This window comes from Macaca fascicularis, chromosome 8 (assembly GCF_037993035.2).
Source record: "Macaca fascicularis isolate 582-1 chromosome 8, T2T-MFA8v1.1".
In the NCBI taxonomy this organism is placed as follows: Eukaryota; Metazoa; Chordata; class Mammalia; order Primates; family Cercopithecidae; genus Macaca; species Macaca fascicularis.
The window spans coordinates 141,813,531-141,840,628 of NC_088382.1; the positions used below are offsets into that span (position 1 = coordinate 141,813,531).

The 27,098-nt window shown below is 42.9% G+C and overlaps 1 protein-coding gene across 2 annotated transcripts in view; it reads right to left on the reverse strand.

Annotated features, from left to right (window-relative positions):
* Window positions 1–27,098, reverse strand: part of KCNQ3 (potassium voltage-gated channel subfamily Q member 3) — a 358,397-nt gene that overhangs the window by 57,773 nt on the left and 273,526 nt on the right. For both annotated transcript variants that reach the window (XR_012416643.1, XM_005564091.5), the window contains exon 2: window positions 1,408–1,498. Coding sequence is in view for 1 of the 2 variants with exons in the window: in XM_005564091.5 (XP_005564148.1) it covers window positions 1,408–1,498 (91 nt within the window). In the remaining variant the exon portion in view is untranslated. The remainder of the gene's footprint in view (window positions 1–1,407; window positions 1,499–27,098) is intronic.

Genomic DNA, 27,098 nt, shown 5'->3' on the forward strand with positions numbered 1-27,098 from the left:
TAAAAGTCCCTTTAATGAATGAAAAGCCCCCAAGAAGTGCAGTCGGGTTGAAAAGAGAGATACCAGCGAACACAATCTATTAATTCCACCCAGTGCCTGTACCCTGGCGTTGCTAATTGTGGCTAATGGTTATTAAGCCTGGCCCCTGGGCCAGACAGCCCCCAAAGTGTTTGACAATATTATTCTCATCTTACATTTTGAGAAACCAGGGCACAGAGTAGTTAAACAAGTTTTTCAAGGCTATGAAGTGGAGAAGAAGGGATCTCAGGCTCAAGTAACTAGGCAGCAGCGCCCAGGAGCTTAAGCACTCTCCAGGACACAGGGTCTCCCTTTCCTTCTGCAACTCCCTTGATAATCAGACACCGACACCTCTGCCTCTCTCTCTTTTGTGACCTCCCTGGGCCCCCTAAGGCACTGCTGCTTGACAACAATCCTCGGAGCCTAGTTCCTGGAGTTGGGTGCTTTCCAAGGAATTCCACACTGAGGTCTCAGCTCTGGGTTATGCCTTTGCAAACCCCTGCTCTCAGAAGGAAGTGCTGACTCTGGTGCCTTGCTGGCTTGCCCAGTGTGAGAAGAAGTCTCCACTATTTTAAAAGCTCTAACTAGGGGCCACACGACTGCCCTGTGTGCAGGATGGAGCCTCACCCCATGCAGTCGGCATTGCCCTGAAGAGGCAGGGCTGACTCCGAGTCATGCAAGGGTGTGGTCATTCAAGGGGCCAGTTGACCAGTGCTGTCCGGTGGCTACAGAAGCAGCAAACCCTTGCTAGAGCCTGCTCTCAACAAGGCACTGAGGCTGGGCCCAGCCTATGTCTGCATTTGCTGCTCACCTGACCTTATATATTTTGGGCAAGGACTTGAGCAAACAGAGTCAGGGGTACATTAGCTGACTTGCCCAAGAATTCTAACCCTACTCTGTTTCCATCACACCACCTGATGGAGGACAGAGAGTGAAAACAAATGGGGGCCCCAGGAGGGGAGATTTAGAGGTTTTAGGTATAAATGGAATTCTGCACCTGGCCTTGAAGAGAATGAGAGATCCTTGGAGTTTAGATTGTGGGATACCAGGAAAAAAAAGCAGAGACAGGTTTTAGAATGAAACATGCCTTTGTGTTAACTTTTAGAGGATTGGGAGGCTGTATTTTATAATTTAATAACATGCACTGGTTTTTGCTTTGACTTTATTTCCCATTCTCACTAATGTGGAATAGCAAATATTTACCAGGAATGCCATGCTTCACTCCACATGTGCCCATGGCGGAGTGCCCAAAGGGAGGCTTTGCTTTTCCTTGGGCCTGGACTTGACTGGAAGCTGCAACCAGTCAGGGAGGAGTGTACCCAAGGGCAACCTCCTTTTCATCACTGTGGAAGCCCAACCAGAAGCATTTACCCCAGAATGCAATCTTACCAGTAACAGAAGCCAGTCTCCCGAGACAGTCTCATACTCCTTGAACGTGGTCAGGACAGCCAGAATCAAGCACCCAAGGACAATCAGGAACCTAGAGGGAAAGAAAGAAAGAGACTAAGGAACCTTTGAGTCATGCTTGCTTTGAGGCTAAGATGGGGAAAGGTGTCTTCCAGGATGAAGCTGACATGTGCTTTATATGCTATCCCATTCAATCTTCATAACAAACCTGCAAGGCAGGCAGAAACAATCATCCCAGTTAGACAAAACAAGGTGAGAGAAGTTGACCAATGTGCATACTTTTACTTAACCAGCTAGTTAGTAGAATCAGCTAGTTATAATTTAAACCAGATCATCTCGTTCCAAACTGGAGGACATTGCTGAAATTCCAAAAGTCAAGACAACTTTTCAGAAGTCAATAAGAATATGAATTAATTTATAATGTGTTCTACACACATAGGACTGATTTAAAAATATACGAAAATGTTTTCTTAGAATGAAGAAAACACACATTTATTCCAAAGATTGAAAAATTCAGCAAAGGCTTCTGTCACCAAGTATGAATATTGTTCATATTTACAGTCAATTGATACAAAAGGAAAGAATCTCTTTCAATTTGGGATCTTTGGAATTGTTTTTGAAATGCTAGAAAGAAGAGGAACTACTACACTGAAGGATTCAGAATGCTGGTCCTTTAAAATTCACGGAGAGGTCACCTGGTTCATGCCCAGGCTCAGGCAGGAGCGAACTACAATTCTTTAAGAACGTTATCTTTATGAACTCTGTGAGAGGTGTGCGTGTGTGTGTGTGTGTGTGTGTGTGTGTGTGTGTGTGTGACAGAGAGAGAGAGAGTACATGTTTCATTGTTTCACCAAGGAAAATGGTTCTCCCTCTTGGTGGAGAGTCTTTGGCTTAGTTGTCAGTACCAGGTTCCCTGGATGTCCAATAGGGAATTTACAAGCTAGGGTTTATGGGTGAAGCCTGGTACTACATACTCTAAGCTCTCCTACTCCAGGTACTCTGGTTTTCTGCTCTACTTACGTTCTACCCATGCTTTTTTGACTTTTGTTCATTCATTCATTCAATATTTAAATGGCAGACACTGAGCATACAGAGCCGGAATTCAATGATGAATAAGCTGGATCTGTCCTCATGAGCTCACAGTCCAGATACACAGAAAGTTGTCTCATGGTGTGACCATAAGGACCATGATGTAAGGAGGATGGAAATGTCTCCTTCTGACCTTGGCTGGGACCAAGTTCTGCCTCTGACCCTTAGTGATCCTGATCATATTTTCTGATAAATAAACCTGTTGATCTTCAGACCTGAATCTTTGTGTCTCCAATCATGCCCAGGAACCCAAACAAGATCCCCAACTCCTTCCTGTGTTTGGCCATTTTATGTGAAATTCGACTTTGACCCATGTTTGATATCTGCCTCCCCTAAGCCCCAAATCTTCACAGTTGATGATGATGATGGTGGAGGTGGTGGTGGTGGTGGTGGTGGTGGTGATGATGTTGCTAATGGTGGTGCTGATGATGGTAACAACATCAGTAACTGTTGCTACAACCTGCAAAGTTAGATATGACCATTCCTGTTTTAGAGATGAAGATATTCATCACAAAGAATCACTACCATTAGGGTAACTATGCTGTCAGTAAAATGACCACCACAAAGCTTGGAGTCCAAAGACATGGGCTTAAAAGGAAGCTCTGGTGCTTTTTATGTGATTTTGAGCAGCTCATTGACTTGGCAGATCCCAGTCATTGGGGAATGAGAATAATGAATCTGCCTAGAGCTCACCATACCACGATTCTGAGGACTTCAGGAAATAATTGATGTGGGATATTTTTAAGTCAATTGTTGAGGATCATGGTGCTCTCATAGAAGCATGCTCATCATTGGCCAGTCAGGGGGCAGGGAACTTAATCACTCTCAGAAGATTCTGCAAGTCCACATTATGATTCACTTATTCATTCATAGGCTCTGTAAAGAAGACCTTGCTCACAATAATTTTCTTTCTCTTATGACCTGTGTGTTCTTAGACAAAATACAAAACATTTCTGAATCATGGTTTCCTTCTGTGTAAAATGAATCCAATTAAATGTCCATATCCTCCATTATTCAATGATGTAATCCATGTCAGGTGCCTGTAAAAGTTAGCCTTCGTAAGACTTAACCATCATTTTATTGCAATTTAATACCAATTTATTTGGTGCTTCTTTTGTCGCAGACATAGTACTGGTTTTAAGGATACAAACATGAATAAAACCTATTCCTCATTATGCAAGCACTCCTTAATTCAATGTGGAAAACAGGACAAATAATTACTGGAGAATGTGGTTGAGGTTATGACCCAAGTGTTCACATGCTTTGGGAGCATCGTGGAGGGGCTGTAACCAAGAGGTCGGAAGGAAATTCAAAGCTATGCTGCAGTTGACCATATGTCCAAGTTTATCCAGGACATTCCCTATTTTATGTGTTGACCTGGAGTCTGGACCCCTAGGCCTCATGAACAACATGTACGTGTGCAGGAGGTACAAAAGTTCATGGACAAAGAACCAGGTTTGATTTTTCTTAACAAGGAATGTGGGTCTTTTATGATCTAGCCTTGCCCTCCTCACAGACTTGTCATCTCCCGCTGCTTCCCCACACCCAGACTGGTCATAGGAATGAGAGAACTTCCTCAAATTATCTGAGCCCATGTGCCTTCTGTCTTGGTGGTCCTCTTCCCTGCCCACTTTTGCCATATGTCCATCATTAACCTGCTAATGTCTTGGCAGCGCCAGTCATGCCTTGCCTCTAGAGCCTTCCCTGACCCCAGCAGCTCTCCACAGGCTCCCTTGTGTGATCTCATCCCTGGGATCCCAGAGCACCCTGATTCATTTCTACTCCAGCATGGACCACAAGCCGCTATCATCATGTAACTAACTGTTTGAGTACATCATGTGCTAAATAAAACATACTGTCTCAACACCTGAAAATAGACTCCTTTAAGGGAAGGAACTGCCTTTGCCTGGGGAAATTTATTGATCCGATTGAGGTAAAAGTTGCAACCCTAAAAACATGAGACTGCTAAACCACTTAGCAATAAAAATTAACCAAAAATGGCTGGGCACAGTGGCTCATGCCTGTAATCCCAGCACTTTGGGAGGCTGAAGCAGATGGATTGCCTGAGGTCGGGAGTTTGAGACCAGCCTAACCACCATGGAGAAACCCCATCTCTACTAAAAATACAAAATTAGCCAGATGTGGTGGTGCATGCCCGTATCCCAGCTACTCGGGTGGCTGAGGCAGGAGAATCGCTTGAACCTGGGAGGCAGAGGTTGTGGTGAGCCGAGATCATGCCACTGCACTCCAGCCTGGGCAACGAGAGCAAAAACTCCATCTCGAAAAAAAAATTATCTAAAAATTAGAGATGGGGATTGGTGTTGAGGGCCAAAAATGACAAAAAAAAAAAAAAGAAAGAGAGAGAGAGAGAGAAGAGGATATGGTCTAGTCACATGCTGAAGGATTTTTTAATATTTTAAGTTCTTGGTCCAACGATGCAAGTCATCAACCACAGCCTTGTAAATGAGTTTGTTTTTAGTTGGCATCAATCCTGGTGCTTGAATCCATGGCTGGATCAGTGCATGGGGAAAGGAGACAGGTGGTGTCCCACAGCTGAATTAATTTGGCAGGAAAAGGAGTCCTTAGCTGGACTCTGAGATTTTACACAGCTCCCTGTACTTCGGAGACATCTATCTGTCTGTCTGTCTGCCTATCTATCTATCTATCTATCTATCTATCGTGAAAGATTCAAGTTATGTGTATGGTGGGCATGCCCTAAAGTAATCTCCAATGAGTCAGGCAGTTGCATAATTGTCTTTTCTGAGTGCAAGAAGAACCTGTGACTTGCTTCTAACAATAGAATATGCCAAAAGAGATAGGATGTCACTACTTTGTGTACTTTTTAAAAAAAAAATATGGCAAAGGCAACTGGATAGTCATGCCTGTGATTATGTTACATTATATGAGACTCTGGGGCTAGAGATTCTCCTGCTGCTCTTGATGTGAGCTGCTGTTTTGAAAGGCCAGTGGGAGCTATATGGCAAGGAACTGTGGGGTTCTAGGACTTGAGAGCATCCCCTGGCTGATGACCAGCATGAAAGTGGGACCTGTTCTGGAACTGCAAGGATCAACAATCATGGGATACTGGGGAGTCCTCTCACAAGCTCCAGAGAAGAACACACCCCAGTCAACTCCATGACTGCTACTTCATGAGAAGCTCAGCAGAAGACCCAGTTAAGCCATGCCCAGACTCTTCATGAACCTGAGATTAAAAAATTGTGTGTTGTTGTAAGCCACTAAGTTAGAGGCAATTTTTAATGCAGCAATAGAAAACGAATACCGTGTGGAATGGGAATCTGCACTGAGTGCATCTCACTTTTATACAGCAGGGTAACCCAAAGGAGGTCTGGGCTGCAGGTGTGCATCTGCTCTATTAGACTCTACTCCTGGAGGGCAGAGACTATATCTTGTTCCTCTCTGTATCTCAGTGAACAGCTCAAACCTGACACTTATTAAGAACCAATATATGTTTAGAGAATGAATACAAACAATTTCAGCAATTAGCAATGGCCTTGGTTGTTGAAATTAAAGGCAAGGGACATAAGGTGAACTTGGAGAGACAGGCTGGGAGCATGATATGAAATATTTTGTAGATCAAATGAATAGTTTGAGCTTTATTCTGCAGAAGATAATCTTTTTAAAAATACATGGTCGCACTCTGTCACCCAGGTGGGAAGCCAGTGGCGTGATCATAGCTCACTATAACCTCTAACTCCTGAGCTCAAGTGATCCTCCCATCTCAGCCTCCCAAGTAGCTGGGACAGGTGTGCACCACCACCCATGGTTAATTTTGTTTTTATAGAGATGGGATCTCCTTATGCTTCCCAGGCTGGTCTTGAAAGTCTAGCCTCAAAAGATCCTCCTTCTTTAACTTCTTAAAGCACGGGCATCAGAGACATGAGCTTCTGTGCCCAGTCTAGAAGATCTATCTACCTATCTATCCACACACATACATATATGTGTATCTCTCTCTCTCTCTCTCTCTCTATATATATATGGAATATATGGATGGATATATATATACAGATAGATAGATATATGTAGAAAGATGGATATGTGTGTGTATATATATACACATATATGTGTGTGTATATGAGCTGACCAGAGAGGAGGAGGGTGCGCTGGAGAGATGACAAGGGTCCCATGAGAGAGCATCCTTCTGTGGTCTTGGCAGGAGTCGTGACTAATGGGATATAAAGATCGAGCAAGAGGAGCACTCGTAAGGTCTTGGGGTGGGAAGAAAGAGGACAATGTGCTGTTCGCAGACATCAAAAAGCTTTGCAGTGGGGCCAGCATCACCGTGAAGATAAGAACCTACTTGCGGTCCTGCTGCACTTGAGGTCCAAGTGGAAATCTCCATCCGGCTGATGGAAATCTAAACTTAAGGCTTAGGGGAAAGGTCGGGGCTGAATATCTAACTCTCTTTCAGCTCTCGTAGTCTGATTTTAGAGCAAGGAGAAGGGATAATTCCTCCTTCGCCAACCACCAAAATGCAGTTTCAGCCGAGTTCCCATCCGCAGGGAGCCTGCGGAGCCACGCTTTGGCCAGGAGGGGGCAGCAGAGGCCGGGCGTAGCCTCTCGCTTCTCACGCATCACCAGCAACTTCAGGAACCCTCTAAGACAGGAGGACAATCATTAATCTATACAGCTAAAAGCATCAAGGAAACCCTCCTTAACCTGAGAAGAGGAAGCACTCCTTAGTTTCTTGCATATTTCAATTTACCCTTAACATACGAACTTGATTTCAGACGGAGACCACATTATCAGTCCCACTGATGGACAACGACGTGGCGCTGAACGTGGGGCTAGAGATGCTCCTGGGGGTCTTGACGTGAGAGCCGCCCCCAGCTGCTTTCTTCCTGGTTTTCTGCTTCTCTTCCTGTTTTGGTTTCCTGTCTCTCCACTCTCACCAATTATTCCTGTTCTTCCTTTTCTTCTGTCCTTTGTCACTTCAGTTTCCTTCTCTATAGTCTGGTGGGTTTTGTTGTTGTTGTTGTTTTGTTTTGTTTTTTGTTTTTGAGACGGAATCTCGCTTTGTCACCCAGGCTGGAGTGCAGTGACGCAATCTCCGCTCACTGCAATCTCTGCCTTCCCGGTTCAAGCGATTCTTCTGCCCTTGTCTATCAAAGAGCTTGGATTACAGGCATGCACCACCACACCCAGCTAATTTTTTTGTATTTTTAGTAAAGTCGAGGTTTCACCATTGTGGTCAGGCTGGTCTCGAACTCCTGACCACGGGTGATCCACCCAACTTGGCCTTGGAAAGTGCTGGGATTACAGGCGTGAGCCACAGCACCTGGTCTTTCTCTATAGTCTTGACTGTTTCCTTTCCTCTGCTCTTCTCTTACCGCCCTGGCATTCCTGAGTTATTTTCCTCTCCTTCTCTTGCATCCTTTCCTCCACTGCTTCTCTCCTCTCTTGTTCCTCCTTCCTCTGTGCCTTGCCCACCACTTCTGTCTCCCTTCTACACCCTGCAGGAGTGAGCAAGGGTTTGTGGCCAGGAGTCTTGGGGAGAGCCAATAGCAGCCTTCTGTCTGAAGCATCCAGGCTGTCTTTGCAAACGATGCCAGTCAAGGTCAACAGTCGTGAATATGCCCTTAAATCAGTTTCCATCGCCTCCATGCTTCCACCCTCAGTATTCTTTCCTCACCCTTGGCCATCTTCCATCCAAGCCCGGGTTGGGAAGGGCAAAAGGGAACTGACACAAGGAAGCCTGCTTTGTAGCTGCAGGTGGCTCTAAAGCGTCAAATGCGGGGGCCTCGGGACAGGAACTAGTGCGTGCTGTCCAAGCCCACTGGACACCTAACCTCTGTCAGGCAGCAGGCCAGGAGGGCTTTTGCAGATGCAGATGTGAGGGATGACCACAGCGGTACCAGGAAATCCCTGCCGCCTCTTCTCACTCATATCTGGCATCCATTTATAGGCTCCAAAGCTGAGCCTGCTGGAAGTAAGAGGCAAGGTTTCCAGCCAAACATCCCCTCACAGGCTTCATTCACAGTGAGACAAACACGGTGAAAACATTGATGCAGGAATTTTTTCATGCACCATTTTCTCTTTTACTCCTGAGAGCAACACTGTGAGGAAGGGGATTATCATTTTATTTGTATCCCCATTTTACAGATGGGGAACTGAGCCTCCAAGCTCAGGCAGGAGGGACACAAAGGGAGTGAGGAGTCAGATACTGTGCTGAGACCAATGGGGCCTTGGAAGAGAATCTGCAGAGAATGAGGTGTGGTCAGAGCCAGAGGGAGAGCAGGGAAGGCAGCCTGGACTGCTGCTCTCAGTTCAGCTGGGATAAGTCAATGTCTTCCCTTCTCTTCCTCTGGAGTCTGAGATTTGGCAGAAAAACTATTAGTAACATTCCAGATAGCTCCCAGAAACCCCTGCTGGCTCCTGCTCTAATTACAGCTGTTCATGGACAGCTTTCAGAGCATCTGTAGCCCTCAAAATGTCCTAGAAGGTAGCACTAGACTCCCTTTCTTAGAATCCTTGTCTGTCTGCCATTGAATAGCAATGTGCAGAAACATTTTTCCTAGCTAGATGAAGGCAGAATTGAATTGTCTAAAAGAGAGGCATTACTACATCATAGTTAGCTGCACCTGTCCTAACCCTTGGCAACCATTATTGATCTTTGATCTTAAGCAGGAGACATAATCTTAAAAGGCAGTGACAGACCTCAGACTGCATGAGGATCCCACTGACCCTCAATTGAAAAGCCTCAGGTGTAAAGCACCCACTGTGCGCCAGGGGTTTCTTTATTTTCTATGAGTCAGCCCCAAAAAGGATGTTTGGGTCATCTCCTAATGAGAACTGTTCCACCCACTAAGAACTGGGTTGACAAATCATTTTTATCTTGAAAACCCACTAGGATGGATTGGTTAAGGCTGCCAGGAATGGGTGTTGAAAAGAATCCAGATTGCAGCCAAGTTAACTGGGGGGAAATGCCATTATTGATTCGTGATGTCTGTCACAGGTGTAGGAAAAGACCAACCATTTGCCATTCCCTTGGAACCCAGACATGAGAACATAAGACAGAGCTAAAATTGTTTTCTAAATCTTCCTCTTCCTGATTTGACTCATGCCAAGCTCTTCCAAAAATTTGATTAGCTGGAAATTTCAGGAAACCTTAAGAAGGACCTATTACTCTTTCATCTAACAGAAAGGAAATTTCTACATCAGAGTTCTGAGTGATTTGCTTATGGCTACAAAATAGCTCCCTGCAGAGCTAGAAAGAGAATTCTGGTCTCCCAGCTCTCAGCCTGCTGCATCCTCCACTGTGCCACTTTCTACTTTATCTCTGGTAAATCAAAGAGTGAATCTTTATGGACATTTGTGCTATTCTTTTACCTGATTACAACCTGCCCCCTTCTGCCGAACCCCACCAACATCAGGGCAGAAGGCTGAATGACCAGGGTCATTCAGGGAATTAAAACCGATGTGTTCACCTTCTCTTTCGAGAGTTGGCCACTGTTTTTCTTCATTTAACATTGATACTTTTTCTCTCTCCAAATATTTCTTGTGCTTATTTACCTATGAAGTGTTAGGCACTATAAACCGTGCTGTCAAATGTCAGAATTTTATACAACACATAAAAAAGTGCAAGGAATAATTTTGAAGTCATTTAAAACGATTCCATCTCTTAATACTATCTTAAAAGTTGCAAAACTCACAACTACTTAATAGAAGAGCACGGGAGGCAAATAAACACCCGTGTTGTGAGGCTGCGTTTCAGGGTCAACAAATTGACACAGCTGAGCCAGGCAATGGCAGATATTCACATGTCCCTTTAGGGGGCCTTCAGTGCTACTTAGCCCTCTGAGCTGGAAAGAGGCAGCAAGAGCTGTCGGTGAGGAGAAGAGAGCACAGGAGAGGGTACTGGAAGATTGTGCCCTTCACCATGTACTCATCTGTACATGCCTTCCAGTACCATTTTTCTAAGCGAGGATACTAATTATGCCAAATCCCTGTCTAAATACAGCTGTGGACTCCTCATATCCATTAAAGGGTAAAGTTCCAACTCTTTAGAAAGGTAAACCAGGTTCCTCCAAACCAGATCACGTCATGAAAGAGGATAAATAGCATGATTCAACTATATGCTGTCTATGAGAGATTCACTTTAGATCCAAAGACACAAATAGGTTGACAGTGAAAAGATAGAAAATGCTTTTCCTCGCAAACAGGAGCCAAAATAGAGCTGGGGTGGCTATAGTAATATTAGACTTTAAAATGGACTTGAAGACAAAAATTGTTACAAGATACAAAAGAGGACATTATCTATTGATGAAAGGGTCAATCCATTAAGAAGACATTACAATTATAAACATGTGCATACCTAATATGCACCTAATAGATCTCCAAAATATATCAGTTTTCTTTCCTAAGCTTACTTCTTCATTCTTTCTCCCTCCAGTCACATCAGACTTAAATTTCATCAAAATGTGGCAGGCCTTTCAAAATTCAGTTCTTCTCCATCATATGTTTCCTCTCCCTCATCCAAATGACTCCTCCTTTCTACTTTTTAAGGCTCAGCTCAAATGTCACCTCCTCTATTAATTCATTTATTCAATGAAATATTTACTGACCATTCATTGTATTCCAAGAGTTAGGAATAGACAGTCCATTGTCCCCTAGGAGCTAATTGTTCATCCTCTCTTGTTCACCAGTCAACATTAGAAAAATCCTTTTGTGCATTCCCGTAGGATTTTATTCTTATCCCCTCACAGAATCCACCCATTCCTTGACATGCACTTACCATTCTGGACCCTGGGCATTCAATGATGAACAGAGCACATCACATTGTGCTTGCACCCGTGCCACTGTGTTCTCTTGTAGGCCAATCTGGGGAAGCAGAGATGCTACAATTTTCCTCTTGGGATCACAGTGCCCAACCCAAAGGATTGACTGAAGAAACTACACATTTCAGATCTATTTCCAGTTCTGCTGTTTACTCACTAGGAGCCTGGAGAAGTTCTTTCCTCTCCTCAGATTTCAGTGCCTACATCTGTGAAATGAAGGAATTAAAGCAGATGGTCCCCAAGGTCTGTCAGGTCTATTATCATGGGTTCAGCCTTTCAGCCAATAACCCTGGTGGGAGGGTCTGGAAAGGCTTTCGAAGATAAATAGACTTGAGTTCAGACCTCAGCTGTGCCACTTAGCACCTAAGGGATTGTTTCCTCATCTGTAAATAGGGATGAAAATAGCTCCTAATTCAGGGATGTTGTGAAAATAAATGCTCGCAGACTACATAGTGCTGTGCTTGGCACAGCACACAGGGCTAATACGTGTTAGCTACTGCAAGAATGAATTTTAGTTTAGATGGTCGGGCCAATGACTGTGTCCCACCATGGTTAGTGGAATTTTTTTTTTTTTTTTTTTTTTTTTTGCCATTTTATGAGACCTGGGATTCCTTTATGTAGAATGAGGAAATCAACTAAAGATTTGTAGAACCCCTAGCCAGATGATGTCTCAGTTCCCTCACACACTGTTCCTTGCCCCATCGATTCCAGTCTGAGTAACCATTTGTCTATTTCTGAAGATCTCCTTTTTGTCAGTATTCCCAGATTCATCCAACCTGCTCTACGCATGCCATATTTGGGTGGGTGGGGGTTGCAGTGGAGGCTTCTGCCTAGGATAGGGTTCTCAGCCTTCACCAGGCCAAGCAGCTCTGTTCCATGCCTATGTCCTCCTCCACACTAACACTGTCATCAGCTAAAATATACAACAGCCCCATTAACACTGCCTCCAACACCTTCTCTCTATCCCAGTTCTCATTTGACACTTGCATATAAAAGCAATGCTAGTCAAGCTCTGGCAAGTCACATTCCTTTCTCCCTGTAGGCTAGAGACAAGCCATTAGCTAGGAACTTCCAAGTCCACATGATCCTCTGGCCACACTGCGTAGGCAGGCATAGTGGGAATCTGGGCCAAGCAAGAAGAGAGAAACAGTCTTTCTCCATATGTTTTCCCTTTTTTCTCCAGGACAAACCATGTTTCTGATATATCCTGGGATGCTAAGGTCAATCTGGTGACATTTAATTTGTCATTTGTGGCATGCCTTCTATGTATCAGGCATGCTAGGGACTGAAATATTTGCCTTCTCTTGTGGACTGAGGTCTCATCACTAGCAAAGCATTTTATTAAACATCCAAAAGTTTCACGCCAGGGTAATAGGTACTACAAAGTGATGTGAGGTTACACTTTAGGCATCTTCACGTTGCAAGTACCTGTCATGTTTCCCGCAAAAGCTGGTGCCAAAAAGGAAAAGAATAAATATTTCAGAGTCTATTTGTAGCAAGTACACCCTAAAATGGTTCTCAGTGATCTTTGCCTTCTGCTCATCACATTCTTAGGTAATTCCCTCTGCTTAAAGTTGGCTGGGACCTGTGCCTTGTTTCCAGTTAATAGACTACAATAAAGGGTGTCAATTCTGTGATCAGGTTACAAACAATTTCAACTTCTGTCTTGTAAGTCGACTGTCTCTCTTGCTGGCTTTGAAGCTGCTGTGCTAGAGAAGCCCAGGTAGTATAGAGCCAAATGTGGCCCCTGGTCAACAACTGCAAAATAAAGCTTGGAAGAGAATCCTTCCTCAGTTGAGCCTTCAGATGAGCCCCCAGCACTGGCCAACACTAACTGTAGCCTTTGTGAGTGACTCTGAACAGTAGACCCAGGTAAGCTATGATTGGACTCCTGATCCACAGAAAGTGTGAGATAATAATGTGTGTTGTGTTCAGCTAAGTTTTATGGCAGGAATAGATAACTAATACCAGTTTGTCAGGATCTGAACCTTAGCTCAGCACTTAGCAACATTATGATCTTTGGCAGGTTTATTTTTCCAAAGCTCAATTTCCTATCTATAAAACAGGAGTAACAGCCGAGCACAGTGGCTCATGCCTGTAATCCCAGCACTTTGGGAGGCTGAGGTGGGTGATTCAAGAGGTCAAGAGTTCGAGACCACCCTGGCCAATACAGTGAAACCTCATCTCTATTATAAATATAAAAATTAGCTGGGCACGGTGGCGGGTGCCTGTAATCCCAGCTACTAGGGAGGCTGAGGCAGGAGAATAGCTTGGATCCAGGAGGCAGAGATTGCAGTGAGCCGAGATCGTGCCACTGCACTCCAGCTTGAGCGACAAAACTGGACTTCATGTCAAAAACGAAAACAAAAACAAAACCAAAACCAAAACAAAATCAAGGTATCTCTGTTATCTTAATATTCCTGATTTCAGTCTTCTTAGTTAAGAGATTGTACAGGACAGCAAAAACCTTTATAACCAAAGGCACTACCCTAATGAAGTCTCTATGCAAACATCCTTGACAATATCACAGCAACCTATACCCTGGGCACATCATGGCTTTGCAGGTCAGTCTCTGCCTCACCATCAGATACACCATTCAGTAGTACAACATGAACCACTTGCAAAGCAAAAAGGCAAAGTTTACAAAAGATGCAGGCTTTCACAAACTTGATAGAAATGATGATGGAAAGCTGTTTTAAATACAGCAGGGCCATTGACAAGTGATAATCTTGCAAGAAAAAAAAAATCAATTGATACTTTAAAGGATTAAAAACTTCATCCAATCCTACCCCTAAATGTTGCGAAAATAAAACGTAAAGTCACACTGTAATATATAATTTGGCATTAAGAACATATCCCTCAATTAATACCTGATTAAGTCTTTGTTCATTCTAAAAATTAGAGCACAGTTGCAATTATAACCTAAATTTTTGTTAAGTGTGAGACACAATAAACACATTTTTGTGTTTTAATAGTTTTTTAAAGACAAAGTACTAATATGGCATTTTTGTCTTTCCTCTTGGTATGAAGTATCGGTTCTCATTTTCAATAGGCTCCTCTTAAGTAGGTTTTTATTGATTCCTATTAACTGTGGAATAAAAAGTTTCCTCTAAATCTACCTCGTGGGATAATCAAATGGATTAAAAGAGTATCATTTAAAGTGTAAATGTGGGTGAGGTGTGGTGGCTCATGCTCGTAATCCCAGCACTTTGGGAGGCCTGTGTGGGTGGATGACCTGAGGTCAGGAGTTTGACACCAGCCTGGCCAATATGATGAAACACTGTCTCTACTAAAAATACAAAAATTAGCCAGGTGTGGTGGCAGGCACCTGTAATCTCAGCTACTCGGGAGGCTGAGGTAGGAGAATCACTTGAACCTGGGAAGCTGAGGTTGGAGTAAGCCGAGATCATGCCATTGCACTCCAGCCTGAGTGACAGAGCAAGACTCCGTCTCCAAAAAAAAGAAAAAAGTATAAATGTGTAAAAGTGCCTAAAAATTCTAGTACACAGTGGGCACTTATCAAATGCTAGTTTTTTTACCTTGTTCCTTCTTATCATATAATCATAGAAAATACTCCAAAATTGACCTAATACATGTAGGAACAAAAATAAACTGTCTTTAAAAACTTCCATATTCTGGAAATGGGGAAAGAAAATCACACGTATAAATAACACAGACAAATCTATATCTATTTCTAGGTCCATATGCATGTTTATATCTATATCATATCCCTATCCATCTATAAATCCACAAATGTATAAGATAGAGGTAGGTTTTGACCACCTAACCCAGGTGTTAGCAAACTATGGCATTCTGCTCACTTTTGTAAATAAATTTTTATTATGCCACTGCATTTGTTTAATTATTGTCTATGGTTGCTTTTGTGATGGAGCAGAAGACCTGAGTAGTCGCAACAGAGATGGTCTGGCCTATAAAGCTTATAATATTTACTACTTTACTCATTAAGAACGAGTTTGCCAACTCCTGATCTACACTATGAGACAACGGCAATTTAATTCACAGAGCACCACCTGAGGACATGTTACATGTCTAATATTGTACAGAAAACAAATTTTAAACTTAAATATAGGGGACCTAATCTTCAAAACTCCCCTGCTGAGTTAGATAATGGAGCATTTAAAATGATTAGAGGAATAAAATTGGGGAATATACAGGTTTTATGGAGGCCTCTGAAATTAATATAAATTATGAATAAAATTAGCTTAGGGCCTGCAGTTTAAGCTTCTTTAGTACTGTGATAAATCTGCCTCTGGAAACATCTATTTAAGTTTCATGATATGTTATCATGCGTTTCTTCCTGACTGCCTCGTCTTCTCCTTAGTGGTTTTTAACTAAGTCAACAACCTTGTTTGAACTCACTGTTGCTGCCCCAGGTCCATGTTTATGGATAGGGTGTCTTAATCCTTTTTCGGTTGCTATAACAGAATATCACAGACTGAGATATTTTATAAACAATAGAATTTTATCTAAGAAGCCCATGAGCATGATGTGAGCATTTGGCAAGAGCCTTCTTGTCAGGTCATAACATGGCAGAAGGCCCCACATGGGTAGAGAGCAGGTGAGCAAGAGAGCAAGAGGGGGCCAAACTCACTTTTATAAGAAACCCACTCTTGCAATAACAAACACACACCCCTAAGATAATGGCATTGACATATTTATGAAGGCAGAGCACCCCGACCTCATCACCTCGTAAAGGGCCCACATTTCTCAACACTGTTGCATTGGGAATTACATCTCCAAAACAAGAACTTCGGGGGACACATTCACTTCATATTGTGCCACCCTTTACTGGCCAAATTCATGTCCTTTTCACATGCAAATTCCATTCATTCTATTTCAACAGCCCTCAAAGTCTTTAACTCTTTCTAGTATCAACTCAGAAATCCAAAGTCTGGAGTCTCATTTAAATCAGACACGGGCGAGTGAGGCTCACGGCACAGTTCATCCTGAGGCAAATACCTCCCCAGTTGTGAGTCTGTGGAATCAAACTAGTTTTCTGTTTCCAAAATACAGTGGTGGGACAGGCACAAGATACATACTCCCATTCCGAAAAGAAAAAACAGGTAAGAAGAAAAAAGTTAAAGGCCTCAAAGAAGTCTAAAACTCAACAGCACAGACATTAAACATTAAGATAAGACTCTGGAATAATCTCTCCCTCCATATGCCACCTCCTGGACACACTGGAGTAGAGGACGGACCCTCCAGGCCATGGTCCCTGTGTCTTTGCTGTACTCAATCCATCCAGCAGCTCTCACAGGTTACAGCCTCATGCCTGCTAGAGTTGCATGCGGGTGGTCCTATAGTTCTGGGGTCTCAGGGGCTGCCTACTCTCGTGACTTCAGTGGGCACTGCCCTAGCAAGGTCTCTCTGTAACTCTGCGCCTGTGACAAGTCTCTGCCCGGGCCCCCAGGCGATTTGCAATATCCCTTGAAATCTAGGTGGAGGTCCCTATGCCCCCATAGCTCTTGCATTCTTCATGTCTGCAGAATTAGCACCACGTTTAAGTTTCATGGCACGATATCATCTATTTCTTCGTGTTTCATGGTACTGTTATCATGTATTTCTTTGTGAATACTGCCAAAGTTCATGGTTTGCACATTCTGAAGCAGTGCGTTGAGCCACAACTTGTTGACCCAATTGGGTCATGGCTGGGGTGGCTGAGGGGTGCTGTGCTGGAATTTGGGGAGCAGAGACCTAAGGCAGGGAATAGCAAATGCTGAGGCACCTCTCTGGAAGCCTCTCTGGAAAAGAGAGGCACACAGGCACCTCTCTGGAAATCTTGCCCTCAAAGTCCTAGAATTTGAAGATCTGAAATGCCTTTCAGTTCATTTTCCCATGGTTTTGATGAACAGAACTAGGCCTCCTTCTATCTATATTAATATCTTTATCAAACTGTGGCTTGATCACACCTTTGATATTTTCTCCTGAACATGCTTTTTTGTTCTTTACATGGCCATACTGGGAGCTTCCCACATCTTTCTTTTTTTTTTTTTTTTTTTTTTGAGACGGAGTCTCGCTCTGTCACCCAGGCTGGAGTGCGGTGGCCGGATCTCAGCTCACTGCAAGCTCCGCCTCCCGGGTTCACGCCATTCTCCTGCCTCAGCCTCCCGAGTAGCTGGGACTACAGGCGCCCGCCACCTCGCCCGGCTAGTTTTTTGTATTTTTTTTTAGTAGAGACGGGGTTTCACCGTGTTAGCCAGGATGGTCTCGATCTCCTGACCTCGTGATCCGCCCGTCTCGGCCTCCCAAAGTGCTGGGATTACAGGCGTGAGCCACCGCGCCCGGCCCCACATCTTTCAATTCTACTTCTTTTTTAATTATAAATTCCTTTATAATTTAACTCATTTCTTTTTTCTCTCATTTTATTGCAAGAAGGCCAAAAGAAGCCATGCAGCACCTTGAGTGCTTTGCTGCTTAACTATTTCTTCTGCCAGATATCCTAATTCATGACTCTTAGTTTCTGCCTTCCCTGAAGTCCTAGGGCATGGACACGATTTAGCCAAGTTCTTTGTCACTTTATAACGAGGACTGCCTTTACTCTAGTTGCCAATACTTTGTTCCTCATTTTCACGTGGCTTTTACCACTTATATTACAATCTCAGCTCACTGCAACCTCTGCCTCCCGGGTTCAAGCAATTCTCTGGATGAGAGAGAGAGGCTTTTTCTAGCCTGCTCTTCCAAATTCTTGCAGCCTTTGCCCATTATCTAGTTGCAAAGCTGCTTCCACATTTTCAGGTATTTGCTATAGCAACAGCCCCACCTCTCAGTACTAATTTTCTGTCTCTGTTTTGTCAGAATACCACAGACTGGGTAATTTATTTTAAAAAAAATTGTTTCTCAGAGTTCTGGAGGCTGGGAAGTCCAATACCAAGGTGCTGGCCTCCTGTGAGGGTCTTTTTGCTGGATCATCTCATCCCAAGGTGAGAGGAAGACAGAGAGAGCAAGAGAGGGGCAAACTCATTTTTATAACAAACCTGCTCTCATGAGAACGAACCCCTCCTGAGATAAGAGCATTAATCCATTCGTGAGGGCTCTGCCTCTCGAAGGTTCCACCACTCAACACTGTTGCACTGGGTAGTAAGTTTCCATCACATGCACTTTAGGAGACACATTTAAACCACAGCATGATACGAACTGTGTGTTACTTTAGGCTTTGAGGCAAACTTCCCTATGACCTGACCAAGCATCATGGGGAGCTCCTGTCAGGGAAGACCCTGGGTCCCTGAACTGGACCCATCAGGGTTTCAAACCCAATCTCAGCACAGGACTTCTGGTTCCTCATCTCTAAAGTGAGAATAAAGTGTCTACCTCATAAGAGGATTCAATAAAATAATGGATATAAAATCTTTACTGGCAGGCAGTAGTGACTCAGTAAATAGTACTTTCTCTCCAATTTGCTGACCAAGGCATGCTCCCTTGCAAATTATTTATCATTTGAAACATAAATTTGGGAGTCAGGGAATGAGTTTGAATTTTGACTGCATTATTTATTGCTGCGTGACTTTGAGTAAGTAACTTAACCTCTCTGGTTCTCCAATCCCTTGTGTTTATTATGGGGAGAATCATTCAAACTCAAAGAGTTGCTGTGAGAACTAAATATGCCTCCATTTCTCCATCTGTAAAATAGGGATAATAAAATGTTTAGTCTAGTGCTTGATAGATTTCAGGGATTATTATTATTAACGATTGTTATTTTTATTATCACATAACATGGTGCCTGGGGAATCTGTAAATTCTTAACAACTGAAAGCAACTGTCACTATTACAATTCATTTGGATTTCGTCCAACATATATCTTTAGGGACCTCTATCAAGAGACACTATATTTCATTGTCTTTCAGATACCATCAATTGTAACACACACAATAATTGTACAAACTACTAAGAAAAGAAAACTGACAATTAACTTATGACAGCCATTGATTGTGTCTCACATCCTCATTTTAGAGATGTCAAAGTGGGAAAAATGTGCATCTTAGAGCAGATGAAACACAAGTAGGAAAATGTTCTTTATAATCAAGTCCTTGAGGACAAACCTTGTAAACAGGACAGTGTTAAGAAGTGAGCCATGCTGGAGGCAGATCCTACATCTTCAACACCAGCATGGCAGGTGCACGAAGGCAGGGTTTATTTGGCCTAAGCCTTTCTATTTTTTCATATTCTTTCCCTTCCCACACCAGAGCTGTGCACTATCCCTGCATAGCCTCTGGCACACCTGATCCACTAGCAAATGGTGTCCATTTTTCCTTTGAAATAACATCTCACATCTGGTCTACCGCTCTCTGCATCTATGACTAAGGCTGGGAAAGACTCATCTTTCCCCAGCCTCATTCTGGTCACCCATCCTCTGCCTAACTTCTAGCCTTGCCTGGGCATCAGGGCAATTGTTCTGCTCCTTGTCTCCTCTCTCTCCTCCTAACCCACCATCTCCTCACCCCCACCCTTTATACACATAGAGCTACTCGGCATTTGGGCAACCTGATTTATTAGAAAGTGAAGGGTCTTCTTAGGAGTCAGGTAGATCTGGGTTTAACTTCTGAATCACATTTCTATCCATGTGCACTTGGTCACATTGCCTCACCTCTGGAAACTGCACTTTGTTTATGAAACGAGGCTAATAAAATGACACTGTAGATATTTACATACCAGAGCACTGCTATTCCAGAGAAAATGAAAAGCCAGCATCAGTAAAAGTTGGTTAATTCAGACCCTCTCATCGTCCTCCATGCCTGAAATGCAGACCACCCCCTCTGTTTTCTTCTTTAATTTTCGCCATGGTGATAAGATTATGTCCTCTTACAGAGCATCCTGACAAGCATAGCACAGCCCTTCTCTAATGCCCATCCGGGAAAGCTGATCCTGGAAGCTTGGATGATATACAAAAAAGCCTGAGCTTCATTTCCAGGTGGCTCACTCTCATCAGTCTCATCAGACTCACTCTCATTTTATTGACTTTTTCCTAATTTCTTCAAGAGTCTGTCATAGGACACATTGTATCTGAGAGCTGGATGGGGTTGTGTGGTACTCGCTCTCCAACAAGATAAGAAGGTAAACCTTGAACTATCAGAAGAGAGAAGCACCAAGAGAGAAGCTTACTTCTCTTCATTGTAGAAATCTGCATGATCTTCTAAGGTGGGAGAAACAAAGGTGTTATTAAAAATCCATAAACCTCAAATCAAAGTCCAGTCAGCTTTGTAAACAAAACATTATTTGCCTGCACTATGGATGGTATTTGTTGAGGTCTGAATCCTTCCTTCCACGGACACCCACTTTGCCATGAAAATGATGCCAAACGTCAGGAGGATGTTTAATTTAACAAACACTTATAGAGCACCTACTATGGGCATTTACAAAGCACTATCTGTGTACAAGGTACTAAACTAAAAGCAGTACAGACTTGGGGAAACAGCGTGAGCTTCAGAACCAGATGCTGTCTTTGATCCCAGCCTCTTATCCTCAAGTTTTTGTGACTCAGGCTAAGGTATTTAACTTAATAAGGTAATTGATCTTAGCCCTAGCCTCCTTATTTGTAACTTGGTGACAGCAGTGTCCACTTTGTGAGACTATAGTAGAAATTGGTGATAAAGGATGCAAAGTCTCTGGAAGACCCTCTGGTAGGCGGAGATATTCAATAGGTGGGTTCAATGACAGTCTTGCTGTGACTGCAGGTATTGGGCACAGCACCCTGCTTCTGGGAAGGCCAGGGCAGGAAATATCTAGAGTGGCTGTATTAATAGATGTGCAAGGCAGAGCATCACCTCTCTCTCTAGGCAGAGCATCACCTCTCTCTCTAGCAGAAGTCCCTCAGCTGCTCTTCCCTGGGCCTGGGGAGAGAAGACTTTGGTATGTGAGGGTGGAAGGTGAGAAGGGGGTATGAGGAATGGAGAACAGGTAGCATGGCTCCCCTCTACCTCTCACACTTTCCAGGAGAAGAGGACATATCTATAATAGGCTTATAGTAGATGCCAGCATTTTCTCATCAGTCCTGCCCCATGTCTTTCCAGCCATAAGGATGTCTCAAAATGGCTTGCGGCTTCTAGTCCAGAGCCTAGGATCTAGAGCACCTACTCTGGGTCATCCCTGTCCTTCCACCCTATATCACCCTCTATCAGTTAGACAGCCTCCCAGCTCTCTAATTCTGCCCCGCCAGGCTTTTCTTCTGAATTTCCCACTGCAAGTCCAAACTGTTCTAATTTCTGATTGGTTCCTGGTCACTTTGCATGTCTACTGACAGTCACCTTGGTCCTATGCATTTCTAGTCCTCTGGTTTAAAAGACTCAATTCACAAAAGACAATCTAAAGCAAACAGTGGAAATCAAAATAAAAGAACCATTATATTGAACTCAAAACCTAATAAATCAACTATTTTCATCCGTCCCCTTTCCAAACCAAGGACACAGTCATATACAATGTTTACAAAGTTGCACTGTCACAATGTGGTAGTCCACATTTTATTATTAAAGCACATCTAGAAGTTTGTCAGTTTCTTCTAGATTTTAAATTTATTGGCATATATTTGCTCATAGTAACCACTAATGATCCTTTGAATTTCTGCAGTACCGGTTGTTATGTCTCTTTTTCATTTCTGATTTTATTTATTTGAATCTTCTCTCTCTTTTTCCTAGTCTGGTTAAGGTTTTTCATTTTGTTTAACTTTTCAAAAAACCAACTTTTTCTTTCATTGATCTTTTGTATTATTTTTTCATTTCGATTTCATTTATTTCTGCTCTGATTCTTATTTCTTTTCTTCTGCTAATTTTGGGCTTGGTTTGCTCTTGCTTTTCTAGTTCTTTAAGATGCATTTTTAGATTGTTTATTATTAAAGCATAAAGTCTTCCACTTAGCTATAAAATATTCAAAACAATCATGTTTAATGAAAGAGCAACATTCTATGACATCAGTGCTCTAAAATATGTACATTGTCCTACTGCTAGATATTTGGGTTTAGATTCTTCCAATTGTATGTTATTATAAATAATACTATGAGAAATGCCACTGTGCATACAGTTTTTCTTTAAGACCAACTCTTCATAATAAGTCTTTGGTATTTCTGGGCTTTGAACATCTGTAGGGATTTTTGCTCCATTCTGCCACATGGCTTGACTAAAGAGTAACGTGATTTTACGCTATCTCTAGGGTAAGGTATGAGGACCTATTTTCATCCCAATTTCACCAGCATTGGCAATTACTATTTGCTAGTTGTATTGTTACTTTAATAGGTACAAAACGGCACCTGGAATTTGGATTTTAATAGGGAATAAAGCCTTGTGCCAAAGGACTAAGCCACTTCTTATAAAACCCCCAACTGAGGAAGAGAGGTTCTAGGAAAAATGGAAACTAGAATTCTCAGCAGCTCCAAAATTACCTCAAGTAGGCATTTACCTTCTCCACCTACACAGCAGTCAAATCAGACTTCAGCCTTTTCAACCACTTTCAGGCTGAAGGCAGTGGGGAAATTGCCAATGAGTAATTGGCATATTACTTACATTTCTTACCATGCCCTGGAGACTTTTCTCACTCAGATATAAAAATTGGTCCTCTCAGACTCAAACTGAAAGGTGTAAACATCTCAGACTTTTTTTTTTTTTACCCCATTAGCACCTTCCTACAAATGGCCCCACTGTTTCTTTTGAGAGCCAAACACATAGACACAAAGTCAGATCTGAGTCCTGCGATGTTTCCCACCAGCATGACACAAACATGGATTATTCTAGACTTTTTTCTTTTCCTTTTGGAACTCTCATTAGAATGGAAACATTTAGTGGCTTCAAGTTTCCAAAATGAGAAAGATTAAAAAAAAAAAAAGAAGAACGTGCATCACACCAGCATTAGCATGGCAGAGACAGCTTCTGTTTGCCCAGCTGTGCTTCTAGAGACAATAGCCATGATGGCTGATTGTTGTAGCAATTTCCTTCCCTCCCTGGGCTCCATGTTCATCTCTAAATGCTCCTGGATTTTATATTTACTTACTCAGTCCTTTGTTCAACACATGTTTACTGAGCAATTACTCTGTACCAAACCCTGTGTCAAGGTACAGAGGTGACCCAAGAATCAGTTCTGCCCTTAAGATATGCATGGCCTTATAAGGAAACCAATTATACCAATTAATTTAATCAGCCTTAAGGTAGGCATGGCACATGCTACTCTGCTGGGACAAAGGGCGGTCAACAGTACCCTACTAAGCTCTTGGTGGTGACCAGCTATTGGCTGAAATTTAAAAAACATGCACAGCATTTTGTGGCTTTGAGACCCCTAAGTTAAGGCTAGTCACTTCACCTTGGGGAAAAAAATGCAAAAAGGGTATTCACTAGCTGCTGGTGTTGTGAGAGCCACACCTGCTTCGGTTCTGTTGGCCCTACCGTTCCTAACTCCTAGGACCAGTATTAAACTTTGTGAAATGAGACACAATATTAATCTGGGAGAGCCCTGAGAAAGCAAGAACAGGCTGCATATGTTTTGATATGTAGAAAAAGAGGGGTAGTAAGGGAAAGGAATATCAGGGTCAGAAAATATGATTTTAAGTTTTTGCCACCAAATTCCTGGGTGATACTGGACTAGGTTGACTCTGAGCCTCAATTTCCTCACCTGCAAAATGGGTCTCATCAATAGACTTCTAATGGGTCTAATCAATAGACTTCTTAGAGCAATTGTAAGAGGTTGGGTGGGAGAATCAAGTGAGAGCATACACAGAAAATTCTAGTACCATACTTGGCACATAGGAGGCCTTCAGCTCAGGCTCATTCCATACCTCTCCCTCCTAAAACACCTCCTGGATCTAGAGCAGGTTTGTAACTTGTATTTGCATCAGGGTCTAGGAGCGGGTAGCAGGGAGCATTTTGGGCTTCGGGCTATTGCAAAGGAGGCAGACAAGCTAGTATGGCTCAGCACAGGCCCCAGGGGCTCAATTATCTGGGAATAGAGATCAACAGGAAGCAGACAGGCCCTTTCTCACAAACTGTTTATCTGCATGGGAAGAGAGACAGGTCACTTGTGGGTATTTGAGCTTCCAGACACACTGAGAGCAATTCTAACAGGGCACATCTTCTCTGAGGATAATGGGTGGTCAGACTTCCCATTCACTGGCCTCTGCCCTCCCTGAAAGGTGCCCTCCTCATTCTCTAAACCTGTGCTCCTCCTCTGTGCCCTTCCTTTGTTTCTCTTCAGCAGCTTGTCAGGGCACTTGGGGAAGATGGTTGGTGCCAGCCAAACACAGACTGAATGGTGTCTTGCCCTCCTTAGTCAAAAAGAGCTGGGTGTGGAAAAAATGTTTGTGTTTCAATGGAAAATTTTGCCTGCTCTGGGTTATCAGGTTCTAGGCCTGTTCATTGTCACTGAGCCATTTTTTTGTACAATATAGGTAATTCTCACACACACACACACACACACACACACACATATTGATGGTCCCCTACTTACATAGTTTGACTTTGAATTTTTTTACTTTATAATTATGTGAAAGTGATATGCATTCAGTAGAAGCCATACTTCAGTATTCAACAAATTGCATAAAATATTCACCATTTTATTAAAAAGTAGGCTGTGTGTTAGATGATTTTACCCATCTGTAGGCTGATGGAAGTGTTCTGAGCATGCTTAAGATAGGCTAGGCTAAGCTATGATGTTCAGTAGTTTAGGTGTATTAAATGCATTGTCGACTCACAATATTTTCAATTTATGATGGGTTTACTGGGACATCACCCTGTCATAATTCAATCAGCCTCTGTGTATGTGTGTGTGTATGTGTGTATATGTGTGTGTGTGTAAATTGTCTTCTATCTGTATAAGAATCATGACTGTATCTTTTCTAGAAAAATTTATTTTAACAAGGATATTCTTCCAGGATGTAATGATGACCTAGATTCCCTGGGTATCACAGTGTCCCAGAACCCTGGTCTGCAAAGCTAGCTGTGAATTAAAATAACCTGTGCACCTTAAGAAACCAAACACCAATGTCTATCTTTATCCCACATGTCTTCTAATGTACTAGCTCTGGGTGGGGCCCATGCTGGTCTGGTTTTTAAACTTCCTTATGTGATAGTCATGTGCAGTCAGGGTTAAAAGCCACTCTCCAGAAGGAAGAAATCACCAGCTCTCATCATGGGCTCTGGAGTCTGACTGTGTGGATGTGAGTCCTGTCTCTAGCTGGTCACCTGGTAAAGGAACACATGAGCCTGCAGTGAGTGCCTGCCATGGGCAAGACTGTCTCCCTGCAGTCAGAAAGAATGGGGTTTGAATCATGGTTCTGATACTTTGAGGAGCAGTGGGCAAGTTACTTGATAGCTATATACTTACTATTTTCTTGACATTTTTACACTGTGTAACAAATTACCACAAACATGGCAGTTAAAACAACACACAGTTATCATCTCACAGAATCTATGGGTCAACTGACTGCCACAGCTTATCTAGGTCTTCTATTGAAGGCCACAGAGTGTTGGCCAGGACTGGGTTCTCATCAGAGGTTCGACTGGGGAAGAACCTACTTCAAAGTTCACTCAGGTTGTAGGCAGATTTCATTTTATTTCCTATGACCGTAGAGATGCATGGCAGGTTGCTTCTTCAAAGCCAGAAAAGGAGAGAGAAAAACTCTAGCAAGATGGTGCTGTGCTTTGATGTTATATCAAGAGAGATCATGGAGGCCACCTTAAACTCTGTCCACCACAGTATTGCCATCTGGAAAGTTAATATCTACATCATGGGGTGGTTTTAAAAATTCAACAAGATAGTTCATTAAAATGGGTTGGCACATAATCACTCAATGGATGTTATTAGTAAAGTCCTGCACAGAAGCCACTTTTACATACCTTCCCATAGCAGAGAGCATTGGGTCTTCCTCTGGGCCCCCATAGCACTCCGCACAGGCCTGCTTGTCTTCTATCACAGCATATCTTCCATGTACTCCTTGAGCCTACTGGGCCCTCACTGAAATCTTGCCATTTGGCCAGGTTTGATCAAAGATTTGATCAAAATGCAAGTCATGCATCGTTTTTTGTAATCCTCGCAGTAAACTATTGATATACAATTATTGCCATTTCTAAGACGGACAAAAATAGACTCCAATACATGTGAGAAAAAATTGTGCTTCAGTAGAAAACTGCACATTGGTCAGATGACACCCTTCCAGGTGACCTGACTCAAGTCTTTTATTGTCTTTGAGCTATTTTACAACTCTGTAAATTATAAACAACTGATAGCAATGCAAAAATAATTATCGCCTTTAGATATGGGAATTCTGTCCTGTCTAGTAAAGTTTCAATTGACTTTCCTCCCTCCTCCTGTGAAGAATCACAATTGCCTCCATTTGCCTGTTTAGTTCAATACTCTGATCTATAAATGTGTCACTTTTTCAGATAACCTTTTGAGTCCTTTATAAGATCTGCCTGGTTCCCTCACTGACTGATGAGTTAAAGAAAATCTTTAATGTGCATTCATTTTGTATACATATGAGAGTCATAAGTCTATTTTTTTATTAAAAAAAGTCTTTTGGCTGGGCACAGTGGCTCACGCCTGTAATCCCAGCACTTTGGGAGGCCAAGGCAGGTGGATCACGAGGTTAGGCGTTTGAGACCAGCCTGGTCAACATAGTGACATCCCGTCTCTACTAAAAATACAAAAAATTAGCCGGGTGTGGTGGCTGACACCTGTAATCCCAGCAACTCGGGAGGCTGAGGCAGGAGAATTGCTTGAACCTGAGAGGCAGGGGTTGCAGTGAGCCAAGATCATGCCACTGCACTCCAGCCTGAGCAAGTGCTAGACTCCATCTCAAAA